This window comes from Dipteris shenzhenensis, chromosome 6, assembly GCF_047967505.1.
Source record: "Dipteris shenzhenensis isolate YYH24624 ecotype China chromosome 6, Dip_SZ_1.0, whole genome shotgun sequence".
Taxonomy (NCBI): domain Eukaryota; kingdom Viridiplantae; phylum Streptophyta; class Polypodiopsida; order Gleicheniales; family Dipteridaceae; genus Dipteris; species Dipteris shenzhenensis.
Genome location: NC_141601.1, coordinates 47,587,803 through 47,600,677, shown reverse-complemented (window position 1 = coordinate 47,600,677; position 12,875 = coordinate 47,587,803). Strand labels below are relative to the sequence as shown.

General features: G+C 43.4%; 1 protein-coding gene across 3 annotated transcripts in view; it reads right to left on the bottom strand.

Moving 5' to 3' along the window:
* Window positions 1–540: 540 nt before the first annotated feature.
* Window positions 541–12,875, bottom strand: part of LOC147901257 (protein SAWADEE HOMEODOMAIN HOMOLOG 2-like) — a 95,759-nt gene continuing 83,424 nt past the window's right edge. The window contains exons 8-9 of one of the 3 annotated variants that reach the window (XM_087375907.1): window positions 10,523–10,602; window positions 541–1,227 (exon numbers count right to left, since the gene is read on the bottom strand). In XM_087375907.1, coding sequence (XP_087232033.1) covers window positions 1,212–1,227; window positions 10,523–10,602 — 96 coding nt within the window. In that variant the 3' untranslated portion in view covers window positions 541–1,211. Of the gene's footprint in view, window positions 1,228–10,482; window positions 10,603–12,875 lie in introns of all 3 variants that reach the window. The other 2 variants (XM_087375905.1, XM_087375906.1) reach the window with 2 other exon arrangements.

The following is a 12,875-nucleotide window of genomic DNA, read 5'->3' as shown; positions in this document are numbered from 1 at the left end:
TCTCAACAGATTTCATGCTCTTACATTCACAGATCACCTACCTCTTTTTACAAAATTAACATCTCAATTGTCAAAATATCAACTGCCAATCATGTCTCTCTCATATTGTAGGAGAGAGCCACAAAATGTTATTATTAAAATCAAGGTTTTATCTTAAGTTCATTACCAGGATTTTCTTGTTTCTATCATAAGCACTTCGATTGAAAGAAAGATCTATTAGCCCTGTTGATATACTAACCTTTTCCTCCATTGCAAGAATAACTTAAGAGATGCAGGCAAGACTTTCAGGATGCAGAAAGAGTATTTTTATAAGGTACTTCAACATCAGAAATCTCCAATTACATGTGCCACATTACTGTTGAAGAAAATGATTAGCATTTTCGACACTTTCATGCTCCCTTTTCTTCTTTGCTTGTATATAATTGGTAATACCATCCATATATGTAATTGTTAACGCCATACTATGTAGTCTCATTGCATTAACACCATTGTCAACTGATCCATCTGAGGTCATGTTACATTCTCAGAAATGCAAATAGCTTAATTGCAAAGGAGAAAGGGCTATGCTTAGTACATGAAACAACAGCTCAACCAAATCATCACTACAAGTTGGTGAATCTATCTCCATACAATTAACAAACTATTCAGGGACCGGAGAGTCCAATGTATCAATTGCAAGAAGATCGATTGAGAACATTTGCTCTTAGCAAGGGACTCGAGTGATGATCTATTGAAATAATTAGTTACCCAGAAGATGCTACAATACATGGTGCCACAGACAAAACAAAATAATACTCCACCTAATTGAATAACATCCGGCAATTGATTGACCTTTTTAAATTACACTTACCATGGAAAGAACAAAATTCCAAGCCAGCCCTAGCTCAATCACAGTGATGAGCATAAAATATAATGATGACTGCTTGTGTTTGTGGTTTGACTGTCCTGTACTACTGCCCATTCAATACTAATGCGTCTGCCTTCACTTATCTGAGGCTCAATGTCATATCAATTTCCATTTTGCTGCCTTTATGTATTTGCCCTTTCTGAGTTAATGATTGCAGTTCTTGGCCTGTACCGCATGCTGCTGATCATGTGTCTTGCTTATTGTACAATTGTATCTTTGTTAGCTGCAGTAGGTGCATTACTCACAGGTTGAGCATGCTTTGCATGGCCTCTGTATTCGGTCTCTGGTCTTCGACAGACTTTCCTCAATGGCACAACATCCTACATCAAAACACATTCATTCAGCAAAAAAAGGAACTAATGCATATCATCAGGGAAAAATTTTCCTTCCACTGTAATGAGATTGCACAGGACCTATACGTGTCTGTCGTCACATCTGAGTGAGAATTGTAAAACATTTAAAGTGCTTACTCTCAGGAACTCCAGAATGGGATTCATATATAAATTTTATATATGCTCTTTATAGATATGGAGAATGAGAAGAGCAACATATTGGATTTAATTCATAAATTGCATAAGGCATGTTCACACAATTTCATATACAAATGGCAGGCAAATCAATTTAAAGAGAGTGTATTACAGCTCCCTAAGGGCATGGTTGCATCAGTGGTAGATTTTGCAGAGAAGTATACATTCAAAGAGCAAAATGAGATTCAGTCCATGCATTGGCAAGCAAGCCAAATTAGCATTTTTTATCACATCACATGTGCCAGGCATTTTGGTGATGTACAAAAGACCTTCCATTTCTTCATCTCAGATGATAGAGTCCATGATCATACTCTTTTTGTTCAACATTGCTTTATTTTACATTATGAATGGCTACAGGGGCAAGGACCAAGGCACCATTCGCAAAGCATCGACAAGAAAAAATTTCCTTCATTACTCTCATAGACAATTCTTTGACGACTCTGTGTGGGATTTATTGCTCTGGGTCTCTTGGTATGAAGGGTTGCTGAACTCAAGCCAACCCCACCAAGTCCCAACATGTGAAAGAGTAACATGCTCAACCCAGTAGTACTAAAGGCTGTAGAATACCTGAAATACCCGGGGCCATCCTTGAGCTAGAATCTTTGCCAACCAAGACACAAAGTAGCAACCTTTAAGGGTTGATTGCCCAGCCATAGGCTCAATACGCCAAGCCAATCCCTGAGCCTAAGGTCTAGACCACCATGAGAGTTTGTGAGCTTCAAGGTCAAATCACATGTCCCATACCACATGACCCTTCCTCTAGCTACTACCCTCAAGCCAGCATGTCTAGACATCTATCTCCCGAGAACCCTCTTACTGAACCCTTGGCTTGTATGTATAAGCCTAGCCTCGCTATCTTTAGCAACTAGCCCTAGCTTTATGCTTCATTCATAAAGTAGCTGTACTTTCCATAAAGGCCACTGCTTTTCCCAGAATAGCTAGCTTTGATCTGGAATCTAAACCTCATCCATGCTAGCTCCAGTCTCAACCATAGGTCATTCTAACCCTGGGTTAAACGATGTCCTAACCCCAGATCCAACCCTCTATAGCACTTAGGTTAGCCTAGCTATGATCCTAGATAATACAATCATGGTTAGGCCACAGTCAGTCGGGTTATGGACGTTTTTTTTTGTTGTGAAATCAGGTTATGGACATAACATTCTCCCCCTTCAAAATAAATTTATGCTGGCATAAATCAAGGTAGGGAATTTAATCAATGATTCTCAGCCTATGCTCCTCATCTAGAACTAAATTCCCGAGGTAGTATCTGTAAGATAGTTTCTGTGAAGATCTTGTAATCTTTTCAAATACCTCCCAAGGTATAATAAGAAGTATCAGTCTAGAATCCTCTGAGTGGACTCATAAACTGATTACAAGTTATTTACTCATATTAATTATCATATATTAGTCACCAACATCTTAAGTTGTGATAAAATCTGCTGATACAGGTTGCTTACCTTAATTCAGCTATTCTCGTTGAATTACCTGTTCAAACAGATCAAAAAAATCTGAGATGCTTAACCCATCTTGGTGTGACATTATTTACATGGATAAGTCATGAGGCTAACTTTAGGTAGCACTCAGCTTGAAAAAATGTTCATTTTTCCCCGAAATCCCCTATACCATCAACCCATTGGTATACGTTCAGGATTTATGATGCATCCTCTAATAATATCTGTGGTGTTCCATACTACTACTGACCAGCACTTCAGGTGATTTATTAGGACTTATCTTACACGCATCACATAGTCAACCCAGATCCATACCAGATCTATGAATCATTGCTAGACTCAACAAAATCAGGAAACATGATTTTCTCTAGATATATGAACCTATTCATTGCAAGATTCCAGAAAATCAAGAAACATGATTTTCTCTTCTCCCCCATAAAAGAATAATAGTAGGGTTGCCTCAACCTCTATCATACCCATGTACACGGGCCTTCAGAGAGAGAGGCAGGGGGTCAACTTAGGGGCTTAGCACATGGGAAGAAATTGGATGGGAATGGGAAAAGGTGGTCACAGGTGGTCCCATGGATATTCCCATCCCACCATGTGCTAACGAAAAAAGAACTAGGATGGGTTTCGGTGGAAGAGGACACATGACATCATTTTATGTGTTTAGGAGGTGGGGACCACGTGGGGAGAAGAACACATGTCATCCTTCCATGTTTTTGAATCCCTAAAAAAGGGAAGCCATTCTGGTTGCCAGGGTCTAGAGGCCATGGTCCAGGATGGGAGAGAAAGGGGCTATTCCCATTCTAAATCCATCGTAGACCACCTGGTCTAGGATGGGAGGAATAAATTCCCATCCTAAACCCATCCATGTGCTGAGGCTCTTAGTCAAGATCTCAGCTGGACTCCTCAATGCCGTGCTGGACAAGAGACTCACTCTATGTCTGTCTCAGACATTAAAAATTCCATCATACACATCGTCAAGGTGGGAACCCAATGGAACAAAACAACTACCACAGGATCACGATTGGTCATATCATGGCCAAGCTTTACCACATGGTACTTTAGAGGCATCATTGGCATGCAGAGATGGGATAGAAGAAAACATGTGGATGGTAGGCTTATGCCGCAACTACTCTAAACTTGACCACATTTTCACTCTCACAGGGATCAATGAGGGGGACAAGGCAAGACATAAGAGGGTATACTAACAACTCTTGAGTTTTTTACAAGCAAACAGCCATCCAGGTGAGTTGCTTCGATTTGAAATAACAATTGTTGATTTTCTAATAAGTAATCAACATCAAAATCCAAGTGCGTTGCTCCTATGTAATAAAGAGCCTATCTTGTGGAGTTCATCAATAAAGAATTGTCGCTTCTGCCTCTTGAGTGGCCTTTTGACTTGGTTTGTTGATGGTCAATTATGTTGAGCAGTTGTCAAAGACGATTGTTATCTGGTAGCCATTATATGGAACAAAACAAATTGAATGTAGAGGTGCACATACTCAAGGAGGGAGCCAATGAGAGCGAGCACACACAACTAGACAAAGCTCTCACAAATGCCTAATGGTACATAAATTCATTCGTAAAACTGTGTTATATACACAACCTAATTGGGATTAGCACATGTGCCCCCTTTAGTGCCTTTTCAATACTCTCAAGTATTGTTTGTGCATATTGCAATCATACACATTGTTGCACATGATGTTGTCATTGCGTCTTCAATACCTTACCTAAAGATCAATATAAGTGAGTTAGAATGCAAAAAACCTGCTCGTTCTGCTCCTGCTCTCCCCTCGCCATAGCCTCTCTCCCCCCCCCCCCCCCACCAAGCCTCCCTCCTCTTCCCGCCACCTTTTCTCTCCTTGGTCTCCTTCTCCTACCCTCCCTTTCTGTCGCTTTGTAACTGTTTCTTTTTCGTGCCATTGATCCCTTCAGGTTGCCTTTCTGCTTGCTGTTCGTGGAGGTTGGAGGAGGCTGTCAGGTGCATTTTCCAGGTCACGAGACGGCAGCTATTCCTGTTTTCTGAGGCTGCGGGAGCTGCCTTCAGGATTTTGAGCTTTTGTGCAGAGTTTGCTTGCTCTCCTGCAGCCTGTACAGCCCCCTGGAGCTGCCGCACCAGGTCGTGCAGGTAATGGTCTTCCTGCTGGCCCGTGGTCATTTATTTGGCCCCGGGCAGGCCATTGCTAGCCCGTGTTTACTGCTGGAGCTCTCAACGGTTGTCACTTTGTGTGGCATTCTTTTGACACTCCATTCAACTCTCTGCTGGTCCCTGAGTTCCTTGGTGCTTTCAGAGGGTTACCTGATGTTTCTTGGCGTTTTTTCCAGCTGCCTTTCAGGCTTTGAGAGCAGCCTAGAGCTCCCTTGAGCCTGGCTCTGGTTTTTCAGTTCGTTTGGCAGAGTTCTTGGAGGCCCAAGCCTTCCTTTCTCGGCTGCGAACTCCTTGCTGTCCAGCCAGCCTGTTGTAAGGACCTTCAAGGTCCTCTTTACTCTTCCCCCCCTTCCCCCCCCCTCCCCCCCCCCCCCGCCTTCCCCCCTTTTAGTATATGTACTTTCTGAAGAACGAATCTTGGTGGCAACCTTGGTCTGGCAAGAGAGGCTCAGATAGCAGCACTCTCCACTCCCCAATCCGGTAGGGTTCTAGTTTCTCTAGCAGACAAACAAGAGGTTAGGAATGCAGTCCAGCCAGTTCAAGACAGATCCGTGGTGGGCAGGATCGTTGGACTCACTCCCACGAGGAGGCAGGTTCGTGATTGGATCCAGTCAGCTGAGTTCCTTTAACACCACCCAAGCCCTGTTGGAGTAGAGCCCCATCTTTCTCAGCCCTCACCTTGTGTACTTCATCCACTGGTATCATGAGTTTACAGTCGACGACATGGACACGCAGCATCACATGCCTTGTTTCTCAGTAACGCTCCGCTTCCCAAGGCTCCCGAGGGAGTACGGGCCCATCCTCCCTTCCACCGGATAAGCTTTTGTTTGGCATAGTGTTGCCAATTTCAGCAGCCTTGACCTCGCCTCCTCGATGATGGCCCGAAATGAGGCCTCGGGCAAGGAAGCTGGTCACTGTTTCACGAGCCTGCATGATTAGGAGGCTTTAGGAGAAGCAAATCATATTATTCGAGTCTCACATGCAATGAGGATCGCTATTGGACAGATGCGGGTTTCTTCCCATCAAGTGAGGATTGAGGCGGGGAGAGCTGCAGGTATACCCACAGAGCAGCGGATCTACATGTTATGCACATTGGGATAGTTGAGACACATTTTCTTTGTGCTTGCCCAACCTAATATGAGATCTGGGGACGTTACCCACTCTCACAACTGATCCATTTCCATGACCAGGTATGCATTTGGCTCTATCTGATGGAGATGCACCGACACAGGAAGACAATACTACAACAGATCAAAAAGCAGCAGGAGGCGACTAGGCCACAGGATATAGAGGCTAACCGAGCACATTGATGCATCACAAACTTCTATACATTTGAGTTAGCTCCAACACATAGCAGAGTCGAGGAGGAGGAACTTGCTGATATGAGGGCAGTCTTGATTAGCAGGGAGAGCCGATAAGGTGCCACTGAGAAAAGGACGCGGAGACCGCGCACGAGGCAAAGAGCTGCCGAAGCACACTTTATTGTGGTCCAACCTATCACAGCTTTCCTCAAGGAAGACCGATAGAGTGTTGGGATATCTCAAGGTGTATGCCCCAGGCACACCTTGGGTTCTATGTGTGTGTGCTAGAGGCACAGTTAGGTGCCCATAAGCACTGTTAGGTGGTGGTAGACGCCACATAGGCTGATTGAGAGATTCTAGGAGCTGATTGAGGAGATGATTGTGGAGCTTGGTGGCTCATGTAGAGGTGCCTACATATGGACCTCACCCTTCTTCATTCTAAAAGCATTCTCTTGTTTTGTGTTCAGCTCCATGCTTTCCTTTCACTTCTCCAACATGGTATCAGAGCACTATGATCCTCCTTGAGCCCATTTATGCCATGTCATCATCTTCTTCCCCACCTCCACCTTCCACTCCATTTTGCCCCTTTCTGCCCAACCACTTGGAGGGCTGAATTCTCCTCCTACAGGTGACCTCTTCTAGAGTCCTTCTGGCTGGAGAGACCCTTCGTATAGGCGAGCTTCCACATGCAAGGAATTAGAGAATGATCGTCGCTGCTGGTCACCATTCCCCGAATTCTGTCGAAGCTCTCTTTTGCGTATTCTCCTTCTCTGCTCCACCTCTTTCTAATTCCTTTTAGGGAAAGCTTTCCCATACTTTGGACTATCTTGTATCCGAGTTTGAGCAGCAATGGTTGTATATTCGAGGAGAACAGAGCCAAAAACCAGTTGACATTGACGACGTTCCAGCCAGCAACGCCGCGCGACATTACGCCTGCTGACCTCTGCACTAGAGGTTCGCCCATATGTGAACTTTCATTTGAGCTAGAAAGCCCTCTTTTCTTTGCTTTGAAGAGGGAGATCCAAGCCCTCCAAGATCAGGCCTCTGTTTTGGACAGTTTTGACAGTATTATGAATTTGGTGCTACATTAGATGCTACTTTGGCATTTCTGATATTTTAAAGTGTTGAATAGCATCACTACAATTGTGGCTACAACTTTCTTTTAGGTCTCTATACCTGGATTTGCTCGGAATACTTTCATTTAGCCACCTCTATGAAGCATGAAAGTTGAAGTATCATTTCCACTATGATTTTTATTATGGAATTTGGTTACAAGTCTTTTCTACACCAAATGCTTATACTTTGAAGCTTTTCAGTTTTTTCTAGCCTTGTAAGAGAGTAGACACTGCCCATTTTGGGTTAGACCCTCTCATGGCTACCTTCTTGCATATTGATAAGTTCAATGGTAAAGGCTTTCACACATGGCAAATGAAAATTAAGTTTGCATTGATTAGGGAAAACCTCTGGGGGCTTGTCAAACTTGCTTCAACTTCTTCTTCAACAGCCTCTAATGCTGGAGAATCCTCAGCTCCTACACGCCCGGCACGAGATCCTGCTAGAGAGGAGAAAGCCTATGGCATTATTGCTCTTGGCTTAGGAGATGACTATATTCATCACATTTCTGATATGGAGTCTCCCTCTGAAGCTTGGCAAAAGCTTGATATTCTTTTTGGTGCTAGCTCTCACATCTCAAAATTGTCACTTAAGATTGCTTTCTTTGAATTGAAGATGGCTAATGGCACTCCCTTGGCTGCCCATGTCAATCACATGCGGAGTCTCATGACTCAACTTGCTTCTATCAACTCTCCAATCACTACGGATGATGCAATGGCAGTATTGCTCAAAAGTATGCATGAAGATCATGTTGTCACCACATTGAAAAATCTTCCTAATCCTACTCTTGAAGGTCTTATTACTGCCCTTCAAGAAGAAGAAAGGCACAAGGAACTCCAGAGAGGCAATGACACAGCCTATGCCATAAAAACTCAAATGGGCAAGTTTCCACCTTGCAAACATTGTAGGAAGACCAATCACCTCTCAAAAGATTGCTTCAAGATCAATCCATGCAAATATTGTGGCAAAAACAATCACCATGAAATGTTTTGTAAGGCCAAGAAGGAAGCAACTATAAAACCAGAAACTGCCAATTTACTTTCGGTTGATGTGCCTCCACAAGATGAGGCCTCCTATGATGATTATGCTTTTTGAACCAGCTCCACATATGCTCCATATCTCTCTTTTATGTTGAGTCAAGGTACTCTGCCTGGATAGTCCTCCAAAATGAATAAAATAAACTATTGTGTTCTTTGTAAACACCTCTGGTCACCATATGATGTAGGCCATGTGTATGTGTTTAGCTCCATGGTACCTCCTGCAGACATTGTGTGCATGTACATGCAAGGGAGATAACCATTGGGGGGTCTTATGTATCCCTTTGTTTGCCTCACACCCTTGGGAACCCTTGGTAGCATGAGATCCTAGCCATAGATTTATCCTTGACCACCATGAGATGGCTTGAGACACTATGTGACTAGATGTATCCTTGACATAGCCTGAGGCATTCCCTTGAGGGGGGGTTTGTTGGGATATCTCAAGGTGTATGCCCCAAGCACACCTTGGGTTCTATGTGTGTGTGCTAGAGGCACAGTTAGGTGCCCATAAGCACTGTTAGGTGGTGGTAGATGCCACATAGGCTGATGAGATTCTAGGAGCTGACTGAGGAGATGATTGTGGAGCTTGGTGGCTCATGTAGAGGTGCCTACATATGGACCTCACCCTCCTTCATTCTAAAAGCATTCTCTTGTTTTGTGTTCAGCTCCATGCTTTCCTTTCACTTCTCCAACATAGAGATGAGGGGTCACTCTGGACATAGCTCAGCGGGTTCAAAGATCGAGGAGAGCGCATCCCCCGCCACAACATGAGACAACTCGATAGATGCAAATCTGAGATATCTTCACAACTCACCGGAGAGCCACCACTATGCCAAGCTTTGGTTTCTGAGTCCCAGCTATCAGATTGCTTCAGTTTGCAGTTTGTATTTGATTTTGACTTTGCTTGAGCTCAGTAGGTCGGCATACTCAGCAAGGGCCCTAGTGCACCCTTACTCTAGCCCATTGAGGCTTGTATGAGTCTTCTTTTTGTGGACTTTATGCACGTGGGGCCTCTTAATAGACCGCCATGGCAGATGCTGAAGTTTTGATCACTAAGATGGGAGTCAATCTTACCTTCGAGGCAGGTTGGCGGATAGGAAAGGATGATGCACCAACGAGACCTATGACTGTGAGGTTCGAGGGCAGCTCTAAAGGGGACTAGAACATACTTGGATGATGATCTCACACTCTTACAACAAGTGCACACAAGGGAAGGGATGACCCGAGTGTTGGCTGCAAGGCAGGAAGGAAAATGGGCTGTATATTGAGATCATAAGGTTATCATTCGAGAAAGGATAGAAAGAGGTGGAAGCACAGATAGCGCATGACAGTGTCGAGCCTCTGAGACAGAGACACAGGACAGATTGCATATGGCTGTATGGAATTGTAATGGCAATCTCTGGTCCGATCCAGGCAGCTTTTCAGAGACATATACAGATATTGGCACTCTGCCCTCCCCTCCTCTCCCAATTTCTTTCTTCCAAGTTCTCCACCATACACTCCAACAGCCTTGGGCTTCATCGTGGATTCTTAAGCCGATTATACCCGATGGGATATCTTTGCTTCAGCTTGCTATGGAGCCAACATTGTAAGTGCCTATTGTTCCTTATGCAAGGATTTTCTTTTGCGAAGCCCATCAGCTACTGTTGGACTAGAAATTGTACACATTCTCTAAGTCAGATTTGGTAGTGTGATGAAGCATGATGACAAACGAAATTTGTGTAGCTGTCGACACATACACCAACAAAGCAGCAAGGATATTTCCTATTGAGAACTACTTAATTCATTGGCAAACAAATTGAAAGACGTGGAAATTGGAATGGACCCCTCTTCTCATACGAAAATATTAATGTCATCATCCTGCTTCACTGGTAAATCAATTCCATCTTTGACAACTGTGTCGTTTTAAAACAGTGCGAGTATATGAAGAGCACGGTTATGGGAAATTTTATGCAAAAGGACAAGTAAAAATCAGGCACACAAGAAGATACCGTTGAACCATCATGCTCATATTGAACCAGAAACCTGCACCTGCAACCTCTGATATCATGCCTGCGCCTTTCTATTTCTATCACATACGCATCATAGTAAAGTGCTTGCTCATTTCCTTCCTGAGTAAAATCAAGGGAAATACAGGTTACTGTCAATCTTATTATTATCACAATCCATAGCAGAGTTGAAACTTCTTCACACAATTGCAACTATTTCAAACCTTTACACTCTTAACAGTGCTTCATGTGGTAAATGCTTCGCATCAGTACAGCCAAACCTATCTTTTTATGAGGGATAGGTATATGGAAAGATGCAGAGAAAATAGGAGGAGAAGATAGCTTAATCTCCCTTTGAGATGTGTATTATGGAAAGATGCAATCAAAATACGAGCAGAAGGTAGATTAATCTGCCCTTGACCTTGCACTCTCAGATCTTGTAGGGCCTAGGAACATGACTTCATTTAGTATCAACAAACATGTCATGTAGTTGATGTGACTTCTCTAGTTGCCTGAATCAGAATTATCTATACTCCAAGCCCAAAGGTGGCTCAATGTACAGAGCCTGTGGCTGCTTGGAGGTAGCCAGGTCGCTCCCTACAAGTTGTCTTGTTGTTTAGTTATTCCATGCAGGAGCTTTGCTGAACACATCTTACTTGGAGCTCTCGATCTAACCATATGCCCCAGTTAGAACGCACTCAGGACAATGGGGTTGCTTCAGTCTGGAGCAATAAATGGCACAATGCCATGGAAACAAGATATAATATATCATGAAACTCACACTGGGAATTTGTATGAGCTAGGCAAGAATGTGATTGTCACCAAATGGATTTACAGGATAGAACCCACACTGGGGATTTATGAGAGCTACCTCAAGACAAGAATGTGATTGTCACAAAGTGGATTTACAGGATAAAACAACATTCTAATTGTAAACTTTGGAAGTTCAAAGAAAGGCTGGTGGTCAAAGACTAAAGCAAAGTTCAGCATAGGGCATTGAATAGCACCTGTGGCAAACCTACACACAAACAGAGCTACGTATTTCATAACTGCACAGAAGAGATGGCTGATCTTCCAGACGGATGTTAGACCAGCTTTAGAAGGACTTGTTCGAAATGGATGGGAGAACCTTGTGTGCAAACTGAAGAAGGCATATTTGGCCTCAAATGGGCACCCACGGTTGGTATGCTTGAATAGATCAGCACTTTCTCCTAAAGGCTTAAGAAAAAGTCAAATATGAAATGCAGAAAATGTAAATGTAGTGCTTGTACTACATGTAGATAATATCCTAAGCATGCATGAACAACTTTGGGATTTGAATGTAAATGATTGGGAGAGTTGGTTAGGCTGTTTCCACAAGGATGGCAGCATTAAAGGCGAATTCAACTAAGTCCTTTGAAATGTCAAATCTAGCATTGATACACTATCGCCTTGGCAGCTCCAATATGAAAGGTAATATGGCAGCTCCAATATGAAAGATATTCTCTCCAGACGAAGCACCTGAAGGATATCCTAAAGACGTCTAACATGCAGCACCTCGAACCTCTCAAAACTCCCACGGGAGCCAAGGATAATGTGACTCCTCTACAAAAACCTGTGAGGGAAGAAAATTGAATGGTATAGCAACATGCTCTGGGCTGCACGATCAAAATCTAAGCGAGTGCTAGTGGTTCATTGATTTCCAAGAACCCTCGCAAATTTCAATGGATTCTGAACTGTCAAAAGATGATCAACCATGCCTGATCTCTGTGCTCTGCAATGCACACATATAAGGCAGAACTTTGTGGAAATCAAAGGCAAAAACATATATATATAGCGGCAGCATTGACACCCTAGAAACCCTCTTGGAACAAACCAGCCAAATAATTGGGGGCTACCTAAAGGAAGTTTTGGGACACCGCAACAAATAGCAAGTTTTGTAAAGATTTCTTTTCAATTTATGGATGCAAAAGAACCACTATTAGTTAGGAGAGAATTCCAAACCCATAAATCCTAAAAGGTCTCAAGCGGACTTTAATACAAAGGGTTTATTGCTGCTTTGTGGAATTCTACAAGCCGTTTGACATAGTGCCTAGAGCTCGCCTCATCAGACGCTTTTGCAAGATCTGGGTTACAGTCAAGAGATCCTTTGGGAAAGTCATGGCACTCTCTCTATGAGAGGGTCTCAGCCAGGGTTCGAACAGCTACAATGTGGATAGAGGAGATGAGGAGCACTATCGGGGTTCAAACAGGGTTGTCCACTATCACTGACTAAGTTTAGCCTTTACATCAACGTGCTTGGGACCTTCATCGAACACTCTCTTGCCAGCTCCTTGATCCAGATTCTCCTCTATGCAAATGAAGTGGTCTTACTCTTCTCTACAGCTGAGGGCCTGGAGTGACACTTGGATGCACTC